This window comes from Temnothorax nylanderi, unplaced genomic scaffold (assembly GCF_030848795.1).
Source record: "Temnothorax nylanderi isolate EJ_2023f unplaced genomic scaffold, tnyl_v1.0 TNYL_tig1035_pilon, whole genome shotgun sequence".
NCBI classification, from domain to species: Eukaryota; Metazoa; Arthropoda; class Insecta; order Hymenoptera; family Formicidae; genus Temnothorax; species Temnothorax nylanderi.
The window spans coordinates 16,745-44,448 of record NW_027250097.1 but is presented as its reverse complement, the minus strand read 5'-3'; the positions used below and the strand labels follow the sequence as shown (position 1 = coordinate 44,448).

General features: G+C 35.9%; 2 protein-coding genes and 2 long non-coding RNA genes across 5 annotated transcripts; 1 reads left to right on the top strand and 3 right to left on the bottom strand.

Annotated features, from left to right (window-relative positions):
- Positions 1–4,130: 4,130 nt before the first annotated feature.
- On the top strand, positions 4,131–4,868 carry LOC139786435 (craniofacial development protein 2-like). The gene has a single exon (XM_071725602.1). The coding sequence runs from the start codon at positions 4,131–4,133 to the stop codon at positions 4,866–4,868; it is 738 nt and encodes a 245-aa protein (XP_071581703.1).
- A 3,258-nt stretch (positions 4,869–8,126) lies between these two features.
- Positions 8,127–11,499, bottom strand: LOC139786437 (uncharacterized). Of its 2 annotated transcripts, XR_011722287.1 has the most exons (4): positions 9,531–11,498; positions 9,277–9,426; positions 8,731–8,966; positions 8,127–8,622 (listed from the first exon to the last, which is right to left on the bottom strand). It is a non-coding gene; the product is annotated as an uncharacterized lncRNA (long non-coding RNA). The 2 variants fall into 2 exon arrangements; XR_011722286.1 differs by having other exon boundaries at positions 9,277–11,499.
- A 5-nt stretch (positions 11,500–11,504) lies between these two features.
- LOC139786438 (uncharacterized) lies at positions 11,505–16,562 on the bottom strand. Its single transcript, XR_011722288.1, has 3 exons — positions 12,506–16,562; positions 11,764–12,019; positions 11,505–11,684 (listed from the first exon to the last, which is right to left on the bottom strand). It is a non-coding gene; the product is annotated as an uncharacterized lncRNA (long non-coding RNA).
- A 7,756-nt stretch (positions 16,563–24,318) lies between these two features.
- LOC139786434 (trafficking protein particle complex subunit 10-like) lies at positions 24,319–27,068 on the bottom strand. Its single transcript, XM_071725600.1, has 5 exons — positions 26,977–27,068; positions 26,251–26,867; positions 25,723–26,186; positions 25,198–25,516; positions 24,319–25,019 (listed from the first exon to the last, which is right to left on the bottom strand). The coding sequence occupies exons 1-5, from the start codon at positions 27,066–27,068 to the stop codon at positions 24,889–24,891; spliced, it is 1,623 nt and encodes a 540-aa protein (XP_071581701.1). The 3' UTR covers positions 24,319–24,888.
- Between the last annotated feature and the right edge of the window lie 636 nt (positions 27,069–27,704).

Genomic DNA, 27,704 nt, shown 5'->3' with positions numbered 1-27,704 from the left:
AGACGAATCAATTGGTATGAAAAAAGGCACAGTTCCTTTAAGAAAAAATATGTAATTTGCAACACGCATCTGCATACTTTTTCTTAAAAGCAACTATGTCTTTTTTCATACCAAATTGATTCGTAATTCTGTGCATAAAAGTATTAAGGTAACATTACCGAAAACTTAATGTTTTACAAGATATTTTGTAATTATGTCAAAATACTAGAACTTTCAAGCCTCATAATTCCAAAAGTTCTTAACGAAAAAATACTTTATTATAGTGTTTTGAAAAGCTCTCGAGATTAGCTACAAGAATATGCATTGAAAAATAGGGGTTTCCATTTAAGAAATTAAAGGTGTCGTTTATGTGAGCTTTAAACGACCATCCAAGGTCAAACCAATGGTACCATCTTATGTCCCCCTTGAAACCATACAACTTTTATCTGAAACATTTTTGTATGTGGAGCTTAGTTTTTGAGATATTTTGCTGTCCAAGTTAAAATGGGACACCCTGTATATGTGCAAAAGGAAATAGACCAATCCATCTCTTTATGCATATGCTTATGCACCTATGCAAGTTTGTCTGGATACACCTAAAAAAGCAGCGCCAAGTTTTTTACAAGAAAAATTTATTTATTTTATTTTAATTAAATATTTTTATTTATAATGTTACCTCTTTAATTTTTTGTGATTAAAATGATTCTTTGTAATATTATAATTTTATCAAGAAGAATTAAAACTACTACCACTTGGGTTGATAGAAAGACCCTTATTAGGAATACAAAGATACATACCACTTGGGTTAAGTTAGGTAACACAATTTTGTTTATTTTTAAGAGTAGTTGCACTACAATTATTTTTCAATGCAATATATATTTCTCTTTGTAGTGGCGTAATTAAAGATTTCATATTATTTTTTGAAATAACATATCACTAGGTTGAGTTAGGTAACGCAATTTTGTGATATAATTTTGTTAAGTTAGGAATACAAAGATACATACCACTTGGGTTAAGTTAGGTAACACAATTTGTTTTATTTTTTAAGAGTAGTTGCACTACAATTATTTTTCAAAGCAATATATATATTCTCTTTGTAGTTGGCGTAATTTAAAGATTTCATATATTTTTTTGAAATAAATATCACTAGGTTGAGTTAGGTAACGCAATTTTGTGATATAATTTTGTTAAGGAGAAATAAGGCTACTACCACTTAGGTTGGTACGTATCACTTGGATTGAGTTTGGTAACGCAATTTTGTGATATAATAATAATTTGTTAAGGTATATATGTATATATATATACCTATATATATTCTCTCTTTGTAATTGGCGCAGTATTAAAAGATTTCACATATTTTTTTTAATAGATACCACTTGTTATTTAAGTTTTTTTGAGGTAGATATTACTTGGATTGAATAAAGTAACAATTTTGTAATATAATAATTTTGTAAAAAAAATTAAAGCTACTACCACTTAGGTTAGAATAGATTTTATTTATTTTTAATTTAAAATTAATGATACTACCACTTGGTTTTTTTCGAGGTAAAAACCACGCGTGTACTTGGCGCCTTTTTTTTACCTTTTTTGAAAAAGGTAATTTTGTACTGTATAACTTACCACAAAAAATGACAAAATGTGTACTTTAGCGGACCTAGGTTTAATTCCTCCGTGACTTTGCTCATTAGGACAGAATGCCGAATTTCAATATATCTATAATTCTGTACGCTGTTCTCCGACAAACTCGAAAATTGCATTAAACTGGAACACCAATATAAACATTTGTTTCTAGTTACCGGTTTACAAGCAATGTATATAATTTACAATAAAAACTTACCTCGTTCTCAGAAAAATTATGTACTACCCCTAAAAGTTTTGTATTTTTGGGATAATACGTTTTTCGTGAAGTAAATAGTCGTCATCATCACTAATAGATGAACGAGAGAAAATCGAGTAGTATTTGCATACTTTGCTCGTTCAAATCCCCTAACCAATTCGCGCCGCCATATTTTGCACGCAACCGACACCGTCTCTCCGAGCTCGTGCCAGATTTCTGCATGAAAGTGCGGAAATTCGGCACTAGATTTACCAATGAAACAGAGCGCACGATCTTCGTGCGCACTAAAATCCCCAATGAAACGCACAGTCGCGGCGTTAGTGCGCACTCAGTGCGCACCAGTTCTGCAATGAAAAGCGCTATAAGTGAAATGTCAGGAACTTCGCTCGCATTCTCAGCTATTCACGCAATGTCGAGGACGAACATTGCTATCTCTTAAAGAATGAAGACCAATAAATGATTAATTAATCATGTAGAACGTTTCGAAGCTCGATTCTTTTTCGCGTCATATATAATATTCTTTGCAAAAAGTTGCTCGAAGCGTTTGGCGGAGATCGGCCGTGTGCCGTAGGTCGCGATGATGCAAAACAGCATCACAACGCGCATCATTAGAGAGCAAACATCAAATTGTCGATTGACGATTATCCGCGGACGTGCGACAATCACATTTGCGGCACGATTTCCGGGCGGTACAACGACACACTGATTGCGGTATTGCGTCAAGTGCGGGCCGGATATCGGGGGGAGGGCGAGGGTAATCTCGTCCAGTCTCGCTGTAAAACAATTAGCCCGCTCGTCCGATATGTGGCATCGTCGCGTTAAGCGCGGTCTGCACAGAGTCGACGATCTCTGCCGGCTCCGCCGTGGCGAATACAATGCGACGCACAATCTCGACGTGTTCGGCCGCCGCGCAAAGTCGCGCGGTCGATTTGACGGCGTTCGCGCCACGCCGGTATAGCACGTCGTCGACGGAATTACGCGCGTGTCGCGTCGCTGCATACGTAATCGGGCGTTGCGTCGCGTCGCGTTACCCCCTAGCCCTAATGCATATTCGCTCATCATCGATCCTGCGATTTTCATCGGGCGCCGCGCCACTTGACAAGAAAACCTTTTTCCACCGTTAGAAACAACGGGGTAGAGCAGGGTAGAGACACACGCGGGGAGATCGTCTGATCGATTTTCGAAATACACGGCTCCTTGACGTGTGTATCTTTCCCTCTTTTGCCAAAATTGTAATAATCTCTATTGTGCATGGAATGTCGAGACGTCGGAAGAAAGTTGATATGTTACATAAAGTTCAATATCCGAGTTACTTGTTTATAAACGGGCTTTTGATTTTTTAACTGTTTCTCTTGCAAAGGAAAAATATTTTTTAAATTAAGGAAAAACTCCGGTTAACAGCCAGAACTGCATCTTGATTGCCTAATAATATTATTAGAATGAATCTTACGTGCAATTCTTCGCCTTAGCAAGCTTCGCGTCGTTACTTTCGGACTTAAAACGCAATCTCAACCATAGCTAGAACAGCACAATCGATAATTAAATTGATATCAATTTAATCACAATAACACAATCGTTATTAAATATATTTTTCATAAACGTGCGCGATATATACAATCGCATGATTTCGACTAACAATTTAATTAGTATTCGCAAAGCCGATCAAGGGTGCGGCCGAGCGGAGAATCAATATTTTTCATTGCACAACAATTTAATAAATTAAAACGGCAAACTAAATTCGCACGGAATTTTCGGGGCACGTCACACCAAGTCGAACCTCCCTCACCAAATGGGGAACTCGCCCTCCACGACCACCGCTTTCCAGGTGGATACGTGGAGGAAAGGGGGTATCGGCGATACCGTGTGGGATTGCTAGATCCTCCATCGGGCGCCTCCCCAGGTGGCGGATCGGGGAATGCCTCCCAGAGTATGGGTGGTACCGAGGAAATGAATACTCGGGGGCGGACCAAAAATCTAGCACTGATGAAAGGCAGCAGTTTCATCAGAATCAGCTGTAGCGCGGAGCGGTAGAGTACTAAACACCGGAAGGCGTCTAGCAATAGTGAGCGAACCCGGCTTCTGCACTGCGGTATAGAAAAGGAACGGAACCCTTACTACACTATTTCTTCCAAAACATCTTAATGGCTGACGAAAACAATAAAAATTCGGCCCTCAGTCCGGAGCACCTCTTAAGTTAGGAACGGGTGCTAAGAATCTCCCCGTCGTCTACCACTAAGAATAATGAAAGTAAATGCAAGATCAAAATATATACACCAAAATACGAATTGCCACCTGGAACGTACGCAGCTTATACATGGCAGGAAAACTGGCAAATGTCGAAGCAGAAATGTCCAGATTGAACATCGATATATTAGGACTCAGCGAAGTTAGATGGCCTGGATCCGGTATACAGAAAACAAGCAACGGTGTCATATACTACTCTGGAGGCTCAGATACCAACCATAGATATGGAACGGCCATCCTTGTAAATAATATAGTTGCTGAATCAGTTGCGGAGTTTATACCTTTAAATGACCGAGTTATGATGCTGAAACTGCAAACCTCGCACCGAGCACTGAATGTTATACAAGTGTATGCGCCAACAAATGACAAGACGGATGCAGAAATGGAAAATTTCTACTCCAAAATAGAGGAAACTATGCGGCTCACAAAGAGAGGTGAGCTAACCATGGTCATTGGTGACTTCAATGCAAAAGTCGGATCTGGTGCAGAAGAGGACACCGTAGGACAGTATGGCATGGGTGAAAGAAATACTAGGGGAGATAGACTCGTCCAGTTTTGTGCCGAAAATAATCTCCTTATCACTAATACGTTCTTCAAACAACATCCTAGAAGATTATACACCTGGAAGTCTCCTGCTGATGTCAGAGGAAAAATCATAAGAAATCAAATTGATTTTATCCTAATAAGAACGGAGTTGAGGAAATATGTGCAAACAGTAAAACATATCCTGGTGCAGATATTAACAGTGATCACAACCCAGTCGTCATGGACTTCCGTATGCGACGCCTTACAAAAGTCAGAAGACTAGAACATCGCAAAAAATAGATATCAGACAGTTACAGAAACCAGACATGCAAACATACGTGAGTTCCAGACTCGAGGATGAACTGAAAGAAATTCAGAGACCGGAACAAACCACAGTGGAAATAGAAAGAACCTGGGATAAGATAAAGACCACCATAACGGAGATAAAGGTTCAGGACATCGGATTCCCCGAGGTAGGAAGGAAAAAGGAGTGAATGACCACGGAAATTTTGGAACTCATGACCGAAAGAAGGATACAAAAGCCAAATCCTCTGCTATACAAAGAAATCAATAGAAAGATCCGGAGAAAATGCAGAGAGGCAAAGGAACAGTGGATGTCTGAGAAATGCAAGAAATCGAAGTACTTCAAGAAAAACATGACGCGTTCAATGTGCACAAAAAAAATAAGGGAAATGACAAATCGTGCCCGAAAACATCAAGTTCTAACCCTACGGGATGCTAACAACGAAATAATCACGGTAGTGGAAGCAAAACTGCAAGTATGGAAGAGATACGTGGAGGAGCTCTTTGATGACGATAGACCAAATACGCCGCCGCAAGTAGACAAAAACATAAATGAGAGCGGTCCAGAAATTACCAAGGACGAGGTTGTCCACGCAATAAAAGCTCAAAAGAACGGAAAAGCCACTGCCCAGACAACGTATATGCTAAAGTCATCAAATTGATAGCCGACCGAGAAGGAAAGGGACTGGATCTACTGATCGCACTTTTCAATGCGATTTATAGATCAGGTAATATCCCTGCCGACTGGTTAAAATCGACATTCATTACTCTTCCAAAAAAGACTCAGGCCTCACGCTGTGATGACTATCGCATGATTAGTCTCATGTCCCATGTTCTAAAAATATTCCTTAGAATAATTCACACCCGGATCTTCAAGAAATGCGAATACCAGCTGGATGAAACCCAATTCGGATTCAGGAATGGTCTTGGCACCCGCGAAGCATTGTTCTCCTTGAACGTACTAACACAAAGATGCAGGGACATGAACATCAATGTATTTGCATGCTTCATTGACTATAGAAAAGCATTCGACTGCGTCAAACATCATAAGATGATAGAGATCCTCAGAGCGACTGGGATCGACAGTGAAGAAATACGCTTAATCTCAAACCTCTACTGGCAACAAACCGCAGAAGTTAGACTGGAATCAGCAACGTCGGAAACAACTCTCATCAAGAAAGGAGTGCGGCAAGGATGTGTCTTATCACTACTACTATTCAATATATACTCGGAGGCTATTTTTAAGAAAGCTCTAGGGGGAGTTACTGGTGGAATTAGGATTAATGGCAGGACGATTAATAATATCAGATATGCGGACGATACCGTTGTGTTAGCAGAGAACATGCAAGACTTGCAAAACATGATAGACCGCATAGTTCGACACAGTGAAAGCTTTGGCCTCTTCATGAATACTACGAAAACCAAAACCATGGTTTTCTCAAAGACACATGTGCATGCACATCTGATTATTAAGGGGGCAACTGTGGAACAAGTCTCGTCCTTCAAATATCTTGGAACCATCATGACCAGTCTATATGACCCTAAGAAGGAGATCAGATCAAGAATCGAGCAGGCTAGAAGAACATTTATGAGTATGAAGACGTTCTTCACGAGATCGGATCTAAGCTTGAATCTCAGGGTCCGTATGATCAGGTGCTACATATTCTCTACCCCGTTATACGGTTGCGAAAGCTGGACTCTTGACCCAAGTACGGAAAGGAAAATAGATGCTTTCGGAATGTATCTGTACCGTCGTATGTTGCGTATATCATGGGTAAACAAAATAACCAATGAGGAAGTCCTCAGCCGTATGCAGAAACAGAAGGAACTCATGTTGGCAATCAGGGAGAGAAAGACGAGATATAGGACACCTGATGCGAGGAGAAAGATAAGAACTCCTGCGACTGATCATCCAAGGCAAGATTTAGGGGAAGAGATCCATCGGCAGGCGCCAAAATTCCTGGCTGAAAGACATCAGAAGATGGTTTGGTTGTACCTCGGTGGACATCTTTCGCATGGCAGTATCTAAAACTATGTTGGCCATTTGGATCGCCAACCTTCGAAAGGAGATGGCGTCATAAGAAGAAGAAGAAATTCGCACGGATAAAACAACGGTCTAATACATACATTGACACAACAAATCTCCGCCCATTCGGATAGCATCCGTTCCCACAACCTGGTGTGTTTCAATCAGCCGCGTGAGTCCGGAGCAACATTATCAATCTGAACGCGAAACGCGCGTAAATAAAGTCCGGCGAAAACGTCAACGGGACAACCGGCCGCGGAAGTACAGCATGTTGCAAAACTGCGTTTACAAATTTGCGCCCCTTCCGTTGTCGACAGGCTCTGCCGGGTCCCGGGGGACCGAAGAACCGGAAGCGGCGAGCAATGGCGAAGAGGCGCGCCGGTAGTGGCATTATTGCGCAATTAACGAGGGCAAAACGTGCTATGACGAGGGGGTAGAACTCGCGAAAACCGGCCAATAATTATAACACGACTTCGCGGAGCGGTTTTATTGTCCCAATTCGACGGACAGAGGTGACGGGCAACAGGCACGAGATGGAAGAGGGGTCGGACGGGGGGGGGGAAGGGCAGTATCGCGCTTTGTGGATAATGCTGCGTTTGAGAGGTCATGTGAGCCTGACGTTCCAGCATGTCAACAGCAACTATGCATCATCGCATGGTGTTAGAAGACAGGTGTAACATTGCGCATAATGGCGGCCGGAGAATACGACAGCCAATCAAATGTATATCCAAAATGTGGCGCCACATTTAAATACAGCATTAGTCACAGTTTGTGACAAAAATGCAAACAAAAATAAAAAATTTGTAAATATAATACGAAACCTCACGAATTAATAAAAAAAAATATAATACATAATATACTAATGATAAAAAAACAATCTCTACATTAATAAGTAAAAGAAGATTAAATATTGCAAATAAGGAATTAGAAAACACTATTAATAAGGAAGTATACAAAAATGATTACTCGTATTGCAAACTGTAAGAACAATATTCCTGGCACAATGTTATATTTAAAATCGTCTTAAGTTTATTATAGAATGCTATAATAAAATAGCCTTTGCAGCATTTAAGATAAGCTTTTCTGTAATCTGAAATCTAAGATTGAACTATGAGCACCGTTCTAAGTTGTAGAGACGTGTAATTGATTGTAATATAAAAGAAAGTGTAGGAGTGATATTATATTAAAACAATTATAAATAAAGGAATGCAATTCTTTCAGAACATGTTTTTATTTTACATTTTTTACATTTTCCTTATTCCAGGCCAAACACTGAACCGATCAATCTAATTTTGCAGCGTTGATGCACGGTAATGGAAATTTTTTTACATTTCTTAAAAACCTGTAAGCTTTTGGACTTAATGATCTTAACGAAATGGCTGATGTAATATCTTCAGCTGACCATTTGACATGACCCCTTGTCGATGACATTAACATTTTAAACTGGCCAGGTGTAAATACCTTACGCAGAGCATCAATGGCTATTGTTTCCGCCTCTTTATGCCTATCCTTTGCCATTTTTTCAACTTCTGTTTGCAACTGTGTAACTTGTATACTTAAACCTTGATTTTTTTCTTCTAAGAATTCTTTTTCTTCTAAAAGATTTTTATTTTTGTTTAGGAGTTCTTGGTTCCGTTTCTCTGCATTTCCTAATTGCATCAATAACGTTTCGACATCAACATTTGCATTATTGCCAATCTCTTGCATTCTGTAAAATACATAATAATACTTTTCATAACAATACATACTAACAAATTAAATATGATTCGAACCTATTAAATAATATATAATTTTAAAGAAACATTTAATTACATACATCTCTTGTTGCACCGCTTTATTTTGCTCTTCCATACTTTGTACAGCTGCTTATCTATATTTTTTGCAACTTCTTCCATATCTTGTATAGAATTTCCTTCCACATTCTTTACAGCTTGATCCTTATTTTGTGTTTTGTTTGTTTCCACATTTATTAAAATTTCTTCTTGCGACAAACGCTGTTTCTATTGTGAGTATTGTACAAGTTCTGTGTATGTTAGAACAAATGACTTAACTCTGAAAGAATATTATAAGACATTAATTTCATTTGTACATTTATATATGGAGGGGTAAAAACCACAGTGGTGTAAGTCAAATTTTTTTAAATATTTTATCGTGTGCATAGATGCAATCTGTACAATATATAAATTGCATCTATGCACACGAGAAAATATTTTAAAAAATTTGACTTACACCACTGTGGTTTTTACCCCTCCATATATAGACACACACACACACACACACACACACACACACACACACACACACACACACACACACACACACACAATTTTTTTGTTGTCTTCTTTGGTCTGCGACATTATACCTTTTCGCTTTTTTTCTAGATTTAATGTTGGAACAGATCCCTGTTTTTTTTAACCTTAACACTTCTTTAGCTGGTTTATTTTGTAATCGTGGTTTTTTCTTCTCAAAAGCACCAAACAATTTTCATCAAAATGGATTGCGCATATCCTTGCTGTAAGCATATTATATCATAATATAACACACGTAATAATGACATTGTATTGAGTTGGAAGTTAAAACATTAACTTAATTATCATTTTCTTTACATTAACTTACCCGAATCAACTTTCATATCCGTTTTTTTTCTTTGGCAGGCATTAAGCCATTGCTGACGAACAAATGTTTCTTTAGGAAAAGTAAAATACTTAATTCTTTTCGTCCCATTATGATTCGTACGATTCTTATAATTTTTTACACAGCACATTGGCATAGCTTCTCCGCAAAAATAAAATATCTAATATCTAAACACAATATAACCTTTAACTATACTTCAAAATAATATGGGAGGAGCCATATTGCTTTTGGCATCTTGGATAAAATTCTGATTAGTCAAAGAAAATGACGACTGCGCATCCTCGAAACTGTTACACCTGTCTTCTAACACCATGGCATCATCGGATGTCTGCCGCACGTAAACGCCTGTCTCCTCTCTCCCTTCGCGCGCCCGTCCACCCCCTTTCGGCGCCCCCCTCTCCTGGATCGTTTCTGCTCTGACTCGACAGCCCTTCCGTCGACCGCCGATCCTACCCCTCCGCCGTCATGACCCGTGGTCAGATACCCTGGCGAAAATAAGAAGCTTTATAAAGCGTTGACAACCGTTCAATGAGGGTTTTTTGAGAGTTTATACGCTTTCAAACTTTATAAGAACGCTTACACAACGCCGTTGGGTTTTTCAAACGCTGTAGCGTTGTAATTTCCGCTCTACGAACTCTCTACTGACCGTTTCTAAACTCTCAATGAACTTCCGCAAACGCTCACTTCTCATTTTCGCCAGGGTATACGGGCTCGTTCATTATAATAAGCAGCGACGGTCAGATGAACCCTCGTTAACCATGAAATATCGATTTCGCCTCGTCCGAGTGCAAAGATCGAGTCACGGTGAGCCACGATCGTCGCGCTGTTCATCATGGCGCGCCGATCCCCCGTTCATATAGGCAAGGGGCTCGATTATTTTTCCGCGCTCTCACTTCATCAATTGAACGTCAATAATCCTCGGGACCGTTTAATGTCTTCGTCTTCTCCTCGCCGCGGCAATTTTATGTCGACGTGACCGCCGGGACGCGTAAATCCCGGGCGCAGCACATGCGTCACGCGGAAATGGACACTCCGGGTCGGGTGGCGAGCCGTAGATCGACCCCCGGGTTGCACTTGACACTACATCGTCGTCGTAATAACAATTCATTTTCGGCAGCGGCATGATTTCACCGGGAACGTAACCGCACTACGTACGTTGCTCAAGGGCGAGCGGTAACAGTGGCGCAGGACAGACGGCGGCGGTCCGAGGGACGGCGGGGGGACAGGGGGGGTATTAACGTGCGGTTACTCGTGTACCGCGCTGCGAAATTACTTTAAATTATGGAGAACGGCCGAGAGAGAAAGAGATTGGGAAGTATGGCACGTTTCTCGCTGGCCGGCTGCACCCCCTCCGGCAGAAAGAGGAATTGGAGAGAAAAAAAAAGAAACGTTAAAATGCTCTTTCCCTCTTATACTTCTTCTCCCATTTTAGTTCTTCTCTTTCGCCTCTGCTACGAGGTACTCTATATCCCGCTACACACTCGTCGTTTTCAGCCGTTTTCTTCTTTCCTCCTTATAGTAGGGGAGCTAGCTCCATTTTTTCGTGATTATTTCGGTACTTATGAAACTTTTTGTGGTGATTCAGAATGTTATTCAATGATCGAAGCTTCAGGGACTGACAAAAAAGTGGTCGCTTTGGGTGGTATAGCAACCCACTTGTGCAAAAAAATTTTTTTTTCAAGTCATTTCGGTATGTCAGTTATTTTGCACCACAATTCTTTGATATGTTCTATGACCATTTGCAAATTGACTGACAAAATAGTGGGTCGCTTGTGGGTGTAGGGCCGCCCAAAAATGTCATTTTTGTCCGGCCCTGCACGAGGGCGTCGTTGCGACTTATGAATTTTTTCCTCCTTTGAATTCACCATTGATGGTCATCAGGACTCATTTTAAGTCTTATTGTCTTTTCATTATTCAAATAAATAATTAAAAATACATCGTAAACTGTAGCTAATATCTTTTTTTACGGTCATTTATTATATAATCAAAACAGAAAAAGTAATGAAAAATAGCATTGAATCATCATCATAAAAAATAAATGAATAAACTAGGAATCTTTTTCTTCTTCTTCTTCTTCATCGTATTTGTCACAATCATTTAGGTCATCTTCATCCTCAGAAAGGTCGTCACTCGATTCTGTAACATTATTTAAAAATCATGATATGATTGTTTGACTACTGATTTTTCTCTTTTCGAAGAAAAAATTGACGCATACCTAGTTCACCTTCCTCATCGTTATTCAGCCGTCAGACGATAGCAAAGTGCGCATAAACTACGTCGTTTCGCTCGGTAACCGCACATGGTTTGCGTCCGTGCTAATGGTTCGTGTCCGAACTAGCCAGCTGGAGGGAATCTGCTGGCCGCGGCGGCCGCGCTCGGCTATGCGACGTTGCCACGATGCCACGCATTTCAAGTATCGCGTACGGTGTCTCGCCGAGTGCCAAATCTCGAGTTGGCAAATCGACGATGCGCTACGTTACATTTATAAATATTTATAAATTATATATATATATATATATAATTTATAAATATAAAAATTGTAAATAAAATGAAATATTTATTAACATAAAAATTAAAATTTGTTAACGTATATAATATATAGAAATCCCGATTTTTAGATTACTATTTTTATTAATTTAGGAAGGAAAGGATTTTTAGGAGTCAGGAACAGCTACGCATAAATAAAATATATTATATGTATATTAATTGTTATTTTATTTTAAAGTGAATTAAAAGAAGTACGTATTATATAAAAGTTATTTCGGATAATAATAAATATTAATTCCCCCGATTTTTTTTTCTTCTCCAGCTCCGCCTCTGGCTGGATTCGGGGAGCGCGCTATTAGCGCTATTTGCTTATTCTATCCTTGTTTTACACCTGATGAGCGATAAAGATAGAACGATGCAATAGCGCTAATAGCGCGCTCCCCGAACGCAGCCTCTGCCTCTACCTCTACCTTTTCCTCTGCCTCTGCCTCTGCCTCTGCCTCTGCCTCTGCCTCTGCCTCTGCCTCTGCCTCTGCCTCTGCCTCTGCCTCTGCCTCTGCCTCTACCTCTCCCTCGCATCGCGTTATATACCGCCCGCACCAACGAGCTTAACGTTTCAGGCTGTAACAAAAAATAAATATTTAAGTAAAATGACATTTTCGTGTATATACCCACTCGGCATGTAATATTTCAGAAACATTTCTGCAAAATTCCATTTAAAATATTACACCTTTCATCAATATTTCAGAAATATTTCACGACCGTTTCTGCAACATTTCTGCAATGTTTCAATCGGCAAAATTATTTCAAATGCAACTTTGCTGAAAGATTTCGGCAATATTTCTGAAATATTTCTGAAATATATCTACGAAATATTGCAAAAACATTTCAGAAATATTTCAAATACATTTTACACTGAGAAAAATGTTTTGTATTAGCAAACAAAATTTTGTTACTGACGCAAAAACTATTTGTTGATATGTGAAAAATGAAATCAAGAGACACGGTAGTGTCTCGCGCCAAGTACGCGCGAAGCGAGACGCACCGTGACTCTTTTACGCGAACGCACGAGTTGCGAGTACCCGAGATTTTGAGATCTCAATAACGAGTGAACGGATCAATTTCTAAGTAGGCTTGATCGATAGCTTGGGATTTGATTTATAAATAAGAGTCTTTATTTTTCCGTTACGTGCCCTACGAGCGAAGATATTGCGATGCAAAGTCCAAATGTGGAACATTTTTATTTAAGAAACGTCCACGTCGGACAAAAATGGCGGCTGGTGTGTCACTTTCCCATTTTTGACACGAGAGTGCACTCGTGCACTGTCGCAGTGCGTGACAGTTTTTTATAACCTAGAAAAGGATAAGTGTGTGAGCCGCAGGGAGAAGTGATCCGCGCAGTTCCTTAACTGGGCTTAACGAACCTACGGCATACCGAGTTCAATACATCGCGGACATAAGCACACAGTTACACGGACATTCATATATATACACAGTGTCATATAGCCCAAAGGTGGGGCTGAAGGCACTATAAAAAAATCCCTCATCCGAGGGATATAACCCTAAAAAAAAAGTGTGTGCTAGTCGTGACCGTTGCCGCGTCGTGACAGATAGTGAAATATATATAAGTATTACGTGGAGGAATTATCGTATAATTAAAGTTACTACGGAAGTAAAACGCTCGCGTAAACATAGTATACGTGACAGATAGTGTGTGTGTGTGTGTGTGTGTGTATTATGTTACTACGTTTATGCGAGTGTTACTTCTGTAGTAACTTACGATAATTCACTCGTTTACGCGGAGTAAATTATCGTAAGTTAACTACAAAATCCCGTTTACGCGAAGGAATTATCGTAAGTTACTACAGAAGTAACGTTCGCGTAAACGTAGTGTGTGTGTGTGTGTGTGTGTGTGTGTATTCATGTGAGGATATAGTCTTATTTAATAATATTATATAATATTTTATTTATATAATTACCTATAATAATGAAAATTTTACTGTGGCGTACTGTGGTAAGATATACCTCAAAAAAATCTAATTATATATATACCTTAACAAAATTATTATTATATCACGAAATTGCGTTACCAAACTCAATCCAAGTGATATATATTTCAAAAAATTATCTCACAAAATTGTCTCACAAAAATTGTCTCACAAAATTGTCTGATAAAAATTGTCTCACAAAATTGTCTCACAAAAATTGTCTCACAAAATTGTCTCACAAAAATTGTCTCACAAAATTATTAAATTACAAAATTGTTACTTTATTCAATCCAAGTGATATCTACCTCGAAAAAACCTAAATAACAAGTGGTATCTATTTAAAAAAAAAATATGTGAAATCTTTTAATACTGCGCCAATTACAAAGAGAGAATATATATATTATATATATACCTTAACAAAATTATTATTATATCACGAAATTGCGTTACCAAACTCAATCCAAGTGATATATATATTTCAAAAAAATATATGAAATCTTTCTTTAAATTACGCCAACTACAAAGAGAATATATATATTGCTTTGAAAAATAATTGTAGTGCAACTACTCTTAAAAAATAAAACAAAATTGTGTTACCTAACTCAACCCAAGTGGTATGTATCTTTGTATTCCTGAGGATCTTTCTATCAACCCAAGTGGTAGTAGTTTTAATTCTCCTTGATAAAATTATAATATTACAAAGAATCATTTAATCATTTTAATCACAAAGAATTAAAGAGGTAACATTATAAAATAAAAATATTTAATTAAAATAAAATAAATAAATTTTTCTTGTAAAAAACTTGGCGCTGCTTTTTTAAAGTCTATCCAGACAAATTTGCATCGCGCATAAACATAAGCGTAAGAAATTGATTGGTTTAGATATATGTGCAAAAGGAAATAGACCAATCCATCTCTTTATGCATATGCTTATGCACCTATGCAAGTTTGTCTGGATAGACTTTATTAACCCTTAAATGCCACCCGGGGTCCAGCGGACCCCAGATCCCTTTACAATGATATATTTTTAAATGTTCCCCCAAAAATGGAGCTCATGCTCCCATTGATGATAGTTGAGTGATTGACCTACCCGGTTGTACACTTAGCAGTACTCAGTTTATTTAATTTTTTAAATTTTTTATACTATGTTGAAATTGAAATTTTAATAATATAAGCATTTTATTCTCTTTTCTAAGCCTTGAACAACATTGAAAATAATTTTCATAACTAAATATAAAAAAATCAATGAGTAAGGAGACATTTTTCATGCTGGGGTCTTTTAGACCCCATGTGTCATTTACGAGATTCTTGAGAGGTGTGGCATTTAAGGGTTAAAAAAGCAGCGCCAAGTTTTTTACAAGAAAAATTTATTTATTTTATTTTAATTAAATATTTTTATTTTATAATGTTACCTCTTTAATTCTTTGTGATTAAAATGATTAAATGATTCTTTGTAATATTATAATTTTATCAAGGAGAATTAAAACTACTACCACTTGGGTTGATAGAAAGATCCTCAGGAATACAAAGATACATACCACTTGGGTTGAGTTAGGTAACACAATTTTGTTTTATTTTTTAAGAGTAGTTGCACTACAATTATTTTTCAAAGCAATATATATATTCTCTTTGTAGTTGGCGTAATTTAAAGAAAGATTTCATATATTTTTTTGAAATATATATATCACTTGGATTGAGTTTGGTAACGCAATTTCGTGATATAATAATAATTTTGTTAAGGTATAATATAATATATATATTCTCTCTTTGTAATTGGCGCAGTATTAAAAGATTTCACATATTTTTTTTTTAAATAGATACCACTTGTTATTTAGGTTTTTTCGAGGTAGATATCACTTGGATTGAATAAAGTAACAATTTTGTAATTTAATAATTTTGTGAGACAATTTTTGTGAGACAATTTTGTGAGACAATTTTTGTGAGACAATTTTGTGAGACAATTTTTATCAGACAATTTTGTGAGACAATTTTTGTGAGACAATTTTGTGAGATAATTTTTTGAAATATATATCACTTGGATTGAGTTTGGTAACGCAATTTCGTGATATAATAATAATTTTGTTAAGGTATATATATAATTAGATTTTTTTGAGGTATAATATTACCACTGTTTTTTTCTAGGTAACAACATGTTTGGAAATAAAAATACTACTGCTTAGGTTTTTTTCGAGATTTTTCGAAATACAAAGATTCTCAATGTATATTCTCTCTGTAATTGGCGCTGTAATTTAAAAGAGATATCATTTCTTTTTTGTAATTGTAATAGATCACTTGAAGCGCGACTCATCTTTAATAAGGTGTGTATCACTTGAGTTATAATTTTTTTTAAATAAAAATACTACTGCTTAGGTTTTTTCAAGATTTTTCGAGATACAAAGATTACGTCTACCACTTGTTACTTCGGTTTTTTTTTAGGTAAAGATACTACTGCTTAGGTTTTTTCGAGATTTTTCGAGATACAAAGATTAGGTCTACCACTTGTTACTTAGATTTTTTTGAGGTATAATATTACCACTGTTTTTTTTTCGAGGGTAACAACATATACACTACTATGCGTGTACTTGGCGCCTTTTTTTACCTTTTTTTTAAAAAAGGTAATTTTGTACGGATATCACGCCTTTTTGTAGTATTACGCATTTTATAAACAGTATGTACAGGGTGTTATTTCGAGGTATAATACTACCACTTTGTTTTTTTCGAGGTAACAACATAATACATATATACTACTATGCGTGTACTTGGCGCCTTTTTTTTACCTTTTTTTGAAAAAGGTAATTTTGTACGGATATCACGCCTTTTTGTAGTATTACGCATCTTAATCTTAACAGAAAAAAATTACACCTTATAAAGAAATGTGTCTGAAGTTGTTAATATATATATAAACATTGTCAGACATTGCTTTTATGTAAAATATGCATCTATATTATGTTGCTTGTATAAATTATTTCTTACCAACTTTTTCCAATCATAATAACTACACACCCAATGTGACGAACTACTATACAATATTTGAATGTGTTTTTTATCTTGTGATACAGATTGAATCGTATCAGGCAATTGCCGTGTTTCTACCGGTCTATAATCGGAACAATTTTGTAAAAGTCGATGGAAATGATCCACATGTATGTCCATCAGCCATTGGCCCTGGACAATTATATTTCTGTCTGTAGGCATTAAAGTAATGTATTTTTTTGTGTGTACAGACATGTTAGTTGTTAAAAATAAGATGTTTTTCTATGACTGCTAATGCAGCTTTTTTAAAACTATAGCCGTAAACAGCCAAAATTTAGCGCTAATAGCAGCCAATGTTTGCCAGCGCTTGTGGCAGCCGTTATATAGCGCCAAAGAGCAGCCGGATTATATATATATATATATATATTTTTTTTTTCCCAGAAGACCTGTAAAAGAAAATATATATTTACATAATACAATTTAATTTAATAGCCCGTTATTTATAGTCAAATCTTATTTCAAGACCATCTTAAGTAATGTCTTAAAATGCTTTGTGATTGATTTATCTTAAGATTGTACTTAAGACGATCATAAAAATGAGATCCGACTACGAATATCAACCAAATGAATAAAGAATGGGGGTATTAGCATCATGACAGAAGTAAAATATATTAAAGGAATTAGTTGCTGGGTCGGTTAAAATAACTCTAAAATTATGTAGGGAAGACCGGGGCTAAGTCGACATTGAGGCAAACTTGACACTAGACTTTTTGCTAATTTAAATCTATCGTAAAAACTTGCCTTTCCTACTGTAAATGCGTCTTTATGTGCTAGTATTATCAACAGGATTTGATGACATTCTGAGTTATGGTGTAATTTTTAGCGCGACATAAGCATTTTTGATGGTGAAAAGTAATTTTTCTGATCTCTCGAAAATTTCTACTCTTTCATCAAGCTTTAATCTTGCAAACCTATATGTAAGTGATTTTCATGGAAAATTTGATGCTCTATATGAATCCGATAATCGTTTTTAGATATTTTCAAAATTTTCATATTTTTGAAGTGACAAAAGTAAAAACGACGTCCGAGGCAAAGTCAATACCACGCCGTTTCATCGGCTCCCAGTAACAAACGATGCTTGTCATGCAGCCGTATGGCTCATCATGACAAATGTATGCGTACGTCCGATCGTGAGTTTACCTGCATTAATTGTTTTTCAGACATGAGTTTAGATGAAGATAATTGAAAGTTCAACAATTTTTGTTCTCATGATTTCAAATGATTGTTCTAGCTACTTTATTCCGAATTTTTGTACTTTTTAAATACACAATAAACAATGTATTTTTATTTTCAGACAGTAAAAAATAAGTTCCAAATCAAATTGTGTCGATCAGACAAAGTGTTGAGTTTGCCCCGGCGGGGTGTCGAGTTTGCCCCGGCATTTTTCAATTCGAAAATTTGTCTTTGCGTCATTTTTCCTTTCCTGGCGGCAAAACAGAGCGACGTACAGCAAAACTTTCTGAATCAATTTTGTACCTGAAGGAACACTCTTTAAATATATACCATTAAATTTGCCTAAAAATTTTAATTAAATATTAAAAATTACCTTTGAAAAAATAGTGTCAAGTTAACCCCGGTCTCCCCTACTTTTAAAATCTTCAAATTTTTTTAAATACTTTAAAGTAGAGAAAATCGAGGGTAGTTTCCGAACGAACGGTAAGGATACAAAATCTAAAACTTTATATTTTCACAAATTATCCCGAGTGTACAAGTAGTGATTGATTCTACTAATAAAACTTTATATTTTTACAGTACAAATTATTCCCAAACGCAAGTACAAATAGTGATTGATTCTGCTCGTAAAAAACCCAGGTAGCACATAATATTAGTTATACGTTTTTTGAACGTATATATAGTTAGTTTCATAACCGTAAAGAACCATTAAGAAACGTTTGAACAAAAATGTGTTTAAAATATGATTTAAATCATGATTTAAGAAACGTATTTTTTACGTTTCTACAGTTAAAAATATTTATTAAATTTTTTCTTTCAAAATTATAATTTGCTTTATTTATATATAATAGGGTAAATATGCATTTTTAAAAAAGGTAATTTTGTATAGATATCACGCCTTTTTGTAGTATTACGCATTTTATAAACAGTATGTACAGGATGTTATTTCGAGGTATAATACTACCACTTTGTTTTTTTCGAGGTAACAACATAATACATATATACTACTATGCGTGTACTTGGCGCATTTTTTGAAAAAGGTAATTTTGTACGAATATCACGCTTTTTTGTAGTGTTTTTAAAAACACATAAATTATGGAACATTATAAGACAAAAACCAATTCGCTGTCTGTATTTGAACTGGTACTTTACTCTTGTACGTATGGAGTACTCACGTTCAGCTCGGCGAAAGAGAATAAGCATGGAAATCTCATTGTGCATATTTTAAAAGCATATAAATTGTGGAACATTTTAAGACTAAAACCAATTTGCTATCTGTATTTGAATTGGTACTTTACTCTTGTATGTATAGGGTGCTTACGTTTGGGTCGGCTGAAGGGGATGAGCACAGAAATCTCATTGTGCATATTTTAAAAGCATATAAATTGTGGAACATTTTAAGACTAAAATCAATTCGCTATCTATATTTGAACTGGTACTTTACTCTTGTACGTATAGGGTATTCACGTTCAGGTCGACAAAAGGGAATAAGCACGGAAATCTCATTGTGCATATTTTAAAAGCATATAATTTGTGAAACATTTTAAAACTAAAACCAATTTGCTATTTGTATTTGAATTGATACTTTACTCTTGTATGTATAGGGTGCTTACGTTTGAGTCGGCTGAAGGGGATGAGCACAGAAATCTCATTGTGCATATTTTAAAAGCATAAAAATTGTGGAACATTTTAAGACTAAAATCAATTCGCTATCTATATTTGAACTGGTACTTTACTCTTGTACGTATGGGGTATTCACGTTCAGGTCGACAAAAGGGAATAAGCACGGAAATCTCATTGTGCATATTTTAAAAGCATATAAATTGTGAAACATTTTAAAACTAAAACCAATTTGCTATTTGTATTTGAATTGATACTTTACTCTTGTATGTATAGGGTGCTTACGTTTGAGTCGGCTGAAGGGGATGAGCACAGAAATCTCATTGTGCATATTTTAAAAGCATATAAATTGTGGAACATTTTAAGACTAAAACCAATTTGCTATTTGTATTTGAATTGATACTTTACTCTTGTATGTATAGGGTGCTTACGTTTGAGTTGGCTGAAGGGGATGAGCACAGAAATCTCATTGTGCATATTTTAAAAGCATATAAATTATGGAACATTTTAAGACTAAAACCAATTCGCTATCTGTATTTGAACTGGTACTTTACTCTTATATGTATAGGGTGCTTACGTTTAGGGTCGGCTGAAGGGGATGAGCACAGAAATTTCATTGTGCATATTTTAAAAGCATATAAATTGTGGAACATTTTAAGACTAAAACCAATTTGCTGTCTGTATTTGAACTGGTACTTTACTCTTGTACGTATGGAGTACTCACGTTCAGCTCGGCGAAAGAGAATAAGCATGGAAATCTCATTGTGCATATTTTAAAAGCATATAAATTGTGGAACATTTTAAGACTAAAACCAATTTGCTATCTGTATTTGAATTGGTACTTTACTCTTGTATGTATAGGGTGCTTACGTTTGGGTCGGCTGAAGGGGATGAGCACAGAAATCTCATTGTGCATATTTTAAAAGCATATAAATTGTGGAACATTTTAAGACTAAAATCAATTCGCTATCTATATTTGAACTGGTACTTTACTCTTGTACGTATAGGGTATTCACGTTCAGGTCGACAAAAGGGAATAAGCACGGAAATCTCATTGTGCATATTTTAAAAGCATATAATTTGTGAAACATTTTAAAACTAAAACCAATTTGCTATTTGTATTTGAATTGATACTTTACTCTTGTATGTATAGGGTGCTTACGTTTGAGTCGGCTGAAGGGGATGAGCACAGAAATCTCATTGTGCATATTTAAAAGCATAAAAATTGTGGAACATTTTAAGACTAAAATCAATTCGCTATCTATATTTGAACTGGTACTTTACTCTTGTACGTATGGGGTATTCACATTCAGGTCGACAAAAGGGAATAAGCACGGAAATCTCATTGTGCATATTTTAAAAGCATATAAATTGTGAAACATTTTAAAACTAAAACCAATTTGCTATTTGTATTTGAATTGATACTTTACTCTTGTATGTATAGGGTGCTTACGTTTGAGTCGGCTGAAGGGGATGAGCACAGAAATCTCATTGTGCATATTTTAAAAGCATATAAATTGTGGAACATTTTAAGACTAAAACCAATTTGCTATTTGTATTTGAATTGATACTTTACTCTTGTATGTATAGGGTGCTTACGTTTGAGTTGGCTGAAGGGGATGAGCACAGAAATCTCATTGTGCATATTTTAAAAGCATATAAATTGTGGAACATTTTAAGACTAAAACCAATTTGCTATCTATATTTGAATTAGTACTTTACTCTTGTATGTATAGGGTGCTTACATTTGGATCGGCTGAAAGGGATGAGCACAGAAATCTCATTATGCATAATTTAAAAGCATATAATATGTGAAACATTTTAAAACTAAAATCAATTCGCTATCTGTATTTAAACTGGTTCTTTACTCTTGTACGTATGGGGTATTCACGTTCAGGTCGGCGAAGGGAATAAGCACAGAAATCTCATTGTGCATATTTTAAAAGCACATAAATTATGGAACATTTTATGACTGAAACCAATTCGCTATCTGTATTTGAACTGGTACTTTACTCTTATATGTATAGGGTGCTTACGTTTAGGTCGGCTGAAGGGGATGAGCACAGAAATTTCATTGTGCATATTTTAAAAGCATATAAATTGTGGAACATTTTAAGACTAAAACCAATTTGCTGTCTGTATTTGAACTGGTACTTTACTCTTGTACGTATGGAGTACTCACGTTCAGCTCGGCGAAAGAGAATAAGCATGGAAATCTCATTGTGCATATTTTAAAAGCATATAAATTGTGGAACATTTTAAGACTAAAACCAATTTGCTATCTGTATTTGAATTGGTACTTTACTCTTGTATGTATAGGGTGCTTACGTTTGGGTCGGCTGAAGGGGATGAGCACAGAAATCTCATTGTGCATATTTTAAAAGCATATAAATTGTGGAACATTTTAAGACTAAAATCAATTCGCTATCTATATTTGAACTGGTACTTTACTCTTGTACGTATAGGGTATTCACGTTCAGGTCGACAAAAGGGAATAAGCACGGAAATCTCATTGTGCATATTTTAAAAGCATATAATTTGTGAAACATTTTAAAACTAAAACCAATTTGCTATTTGTATTTGAATTGATACTTTACTCTTGTATGTATAGGGTGCTTACGTTTGAGTCGGCTGAAGGGGATGAGCACAGAAATCTCATTGTGCATATTTTAAAAGCATAAAAATTGTGGAACATTTTAAGACTAAAATCAATTCGCTATCTATATTTGAACTGGTACTTTACTCTTGTACGTATGGGGTATTCACGTTCAGGTCGACAAAAGGGAATAAGCACGGAAATCTCATTGTGCATATTTTAAAAGCATATAAATTGTGAAACATTTTAAAACTAAAACCAATTTGCTATTTGTATTTGAATTGATACTTTACTCTTGTATGTATAGGGTGCTTACGTTTGAGTCGGCTGAAGGGGATGAGCACAGAAATCTCATTGTGCATATTTTAAAAGCATATAAATTGTGGAACATTTTAAGACTAAAACCAATTTGCTATTTGTATTTGAATTGATACTTTACTCTTGTATGTATAGGGTGCTTACGTTTGAGTTGGCTGAAGGGGATGAGCACAGAAATCTCATTGTGCATATTTTAAAAGCATATAAATTGTGGAACAATTTAAGACTAAAACCAATTTGCTATCTATATTTGAATTAGTACTTTACTCTTGTATGTATAGGGTGCTTACATTTGGATCGGCTGAAAGGGATGAGCACAGAAATCTCATTATGCATAATTTAAAAGCATATAATATGTGAAACATTTTAAAACTAAAATCAATTCGCTATCTGTATTTAAACTGGTTCTTTACTCTTGTACGTATGGGGTATTCACGTTCAGGTCGGCGAAAGGGAATAAGCACAGAAATCTCATTGTGCATATTTTAAAAGCACATAAATTATGGAACATTTTATGACTGAAACCAATTCGCTATCTGTATTTGAACTGGTACTTTACTTTTATACGTATGGGATACGCACGTTCGAGTTGGCCAAAGGCCAACGTGTTTTTATTTTTCCGCTACGTGTCCTACGAGCGGAGATATTGCGACGCAAAGTCGAAATGCGAAAATTTTATATTAAGGTATTTCTACTAACGTCGACGTCTCTCAATATATCTCAATATATATATATATATCAGAGAAATGTAACTTTCACTTTTTCGACATTGGCGATACTATAGTATCGCCAGTTTCGATATCGCGCTCGCATTGTTATCGATCGATCTAGTAGGTAAATTAATAAGCGAAGATATTACGACGTAAAGTCCAAACAAATGTAAAAATTTTATTTATTAAGATACTTCTTCGTAAGATACGTCGGTCTCTCAATATATGACACTAGACATTACAGACGCGCGCGCTTCGCGCGCGCCATTTAGCTTTAACATTATGCTATTACTATTACACTATTCCCTAATAGCCAAATGCTAGCAGAATGCCGACAGTATGCCAGCAGATCCGAGCATGACCATCGAGCAGATTCCTGTCCCCTGCGTCCTCATTAAGCTTATTTTCTAGCAGCACGATCTGCTGCCCACAATGTAATCGCAGAAACGCGGCAGAAATCGTGCACAACATGCAGTCACAATGTGATAGTAAAAATGTAGCAAGAATTGGACATGAGCCATATGAGCTAATAACAGCAGAAACACAGCAGAAATGGTGCATGGCCTGCTGTCACAATATGATGGCAAAAATTAATATAGCTAGAAGAGAACATAGCTCACTATAACGTACTGGTTATTTATATATAATTTATTCTCTCCTATTACCATAAATAATATTTCAGTGGAAAGAATTGTTATTAATGACAGTAATTATACTATCAATTCAAAAGTATGCCACATTATAAGAGTGGACTCCACAATACAACTGATACAAGTTGTGCAGTACCGTAATTTATACCGAAGATAATAGACAAGGTAATATGTTTATCGAAATTAATAAATATCTTCTCGTTATATATAAATTTAATTCATATTATATGTATTTAATTCATAAAATTTCTTATACAATATACATATTATTTTACAGTTCAAAGACCAAGAGGCAGAGCCACGGGGATACGGCGGCAAGAAGAAAGATTTATGGCCTTTCTGTACAGACTTTCATCACCATACTATCATTGGGGCATTAGACGAGGCAGAGGCAGAGGCAGACAGTATAGATAGATCCATTATATTATATATATACTTCCATTATATTATGTACTCTTATATCACGTAAACAATGTAATTTATGTATCATCGAACATTTATATTTTGTCAGATAGAAATAAAAGTAAATATTAAACTATTATATCCAATGCCGATTTGCTTATTTCAAAATATTAATTTATATGATATAACATAATCCTTATCTATTATATGAATTTAAAATGCGATATTTACATAATTGTTCGTTTTGATACAAAAAAACAACTTGCGATTATTTCCTAAAGTTCTTCCTAATTAAAGATGTTTATGACCTGTTACACGAAATCAAAGAACATGTACATGTCTTCAACAACAATTTATACATCTTTAATTCGATTCTGATGGAGCTGCTGGCAGAACATGCACCTGTTGTGCTTTACTGGCATTATACACTTGTCCCGGACTAAATGGCTCTAATCGAGGACCAGATCCTAAATCATTTTTATTACGGACGATATCTTAAAATGGAAACAAATAAAACAGTTACAGAAATTTATACAACTCAGAGGCAAACGTAATATCTTTTTCTTTCAAAAATTATAGCAAATATCTACAATAAAAATTTCATGAATTTGTTCATAAATCAAATAAAACGTACACATATGTAGACATATAATGTAAAATACTTAAACTTACCATTTTTCGATTCTGTTGCGGGTATGTATCGAGATAATCTAACAACAGGGAGAGGCAAATAACCACTTGTCAGAGGCATCACATCTAATGTGACGCTTTGTTTCTCTACTATTTCTAACGATACAATGCCTGCTGTCCGACCACACACCGCCCACATAGTTTGGTCCGCCAGAACCTCATACATTAACTGTGGAGGAGGATTTGGACTAAGACTAGGCATGCGCATCACTGTAAGACACAAGTGGCACATACTACCAGCACGACAAAACTCTCCTCCACCACCACTTGCTTCAACTTTCGAGGATACTGTGAATAAAGTCTGGAAAGCATCGTAATGTAATGCAATTTTTACAAGTGTACATAGTGATCCTACATTATTACATCATCATTAATCCACAACTTCTCATTTAAAGTAAATAAAATATTTAGATAGATATATAACATATAATTTTATACATATATATATATATATATATATATATATATATATATATATATCAATTAATAATGAATAGTTGTTCTTACCACATAATCTGTAATATCAAAGTTGCATCTGTAAACACTACATGCTTTCTCAATTCTCTCAAGATTATGTATATGTAGTGGATCATCGTCAACATGTGTATTATTTAATTCTTCAGTATCATTGACTGATATATATTTTACACGAAAGTCAGTCTTTATTGGTATCGTGGATTTCTCATCTTTTGATGAGATCTCAAATTCCCACATAAAAGAAACGATCATTCCATTGCCTATCACTAATTTTTGACCCGCGACAGAATTTAAACTTTTAAAGTTAACGTCTATTGACGAAATTGTCATTAATTCAGGTTCAGTTAATTGTAGAAGTTGACTTGTCAAGCCAGTCACGACAATTTGAATGAATTTTCTTTGTTTTGCTGTATGAAGTTTCATACTTGACATCAATGGTGGACCAAAATGCAACGATATGCTTTCTTCCAAACCCCATGGACATTGTATACTAAAAAAAAAAGTTAAGTTATAATATTCATTGTGCGAGAAATAGAATAAAATTACAAGTGTTAAATACTTTATGTTCCATAGATGAAGCATCCTTCTTTGGTGGTAATTCAGCTAAGATCTTTAACTGCACTCTTATAGTTTGAAATGGTTCGCACGTTGGCAATGGTGTCTCTAACTCCTTCACCATTACTTTTTCAACACTTTGTGATTGCACTGTCAATCCGCGTGATGTGCGTAATTTTAATTTCATTTCTTCGGTTATCTTTGTACTTCCGCTCGAAATAACTAATTCAATATCTTGAATAAGACCTGCCAGTAAATCTCTGCCACAATTTACGGATATCGTTGGCTGCGTCTTTGCTACTTCGTAACATAATCGTGGATTCAGTACGGGCGATAAAAACTCTAATTTTTCTTCTATCACCAGTGATAATTGGCTAACTTTGTATAAACCCGGTTGATTTACTCGCCTTGTTAAGACAAATGTATTTATACCGGGTTTTATAACGAATTCATCACAGGAGAGCGCTTTGCTAAAATCACCCTTTGTATTGATTGAAGGTTTTCTATGCTTTGCACTGTCTGAACGTCTCACGAGCGGTTTCATATTTTTATTAATAACACTAGCAGCACCAAGACTCCTATCTTCCTTGTAATCCAAATCAGTATCAGCTCCCTGCCGTCAATATATAATCCGGCCAATCAAATCATGTGATTCCGTAGAGTCTAGACACAGACATTTCTCTTCCGCATCCGTACAGATGAGCCACTAAGATAGATCACAAAAAGTACGGAGTGGGCATTAGAGGTGGGATTACTCTCTCGGAATCAGGCACTGCCTGGAACAGCACTGGTGATCTCTGATCCACTGTCGTGAACTGCATGATACTAGCTATGTTACCACATCGATAACAATAATTTGGGACCGACCACACTGTGACGAGTTTGTCATTAAACATGTACCTATAACCTGCATGATAAAAATATGCGTCATCAATACATACTTCCGAGATATTTAAAAAAATCTGCGACAGAAATATTTGAGCAAAGACATACCTTCCTGAACTAATTGGTGCGCCCTACAGATGAGTTTAAGATCATTCACTTCCATGAACATGTAAGTCACTTTACTGCCAAACAGCCAGCCTGCACCACGCGGACTTACTGTCCATGTTTCTACATCTTCTGGATCGGACCAGACCAAATCACAGAAAGCACCTGTAATATGGCAATTAAGCAACGATATTTTATTATTATTGTACAATAACAGTAAATATCCAGTCATGTAACTTTTAATTATTATGTAACTTTTGCAATAACATATCACTTTATACAATTAATACCTTTGTGTGGAATCTCTTGATTTCTTTCAATCGTTCTAATTTGATCTAGTGTTCTAATAGCTGGAGACAATCCACCGTGTACACAAAGAACCTGTTCATCAATTAACTAAAACAGAATTTTATTCGAGCGTAATCAAAAGTGGAGTTATACCCTACAACAGTACTTCCACGCATTAG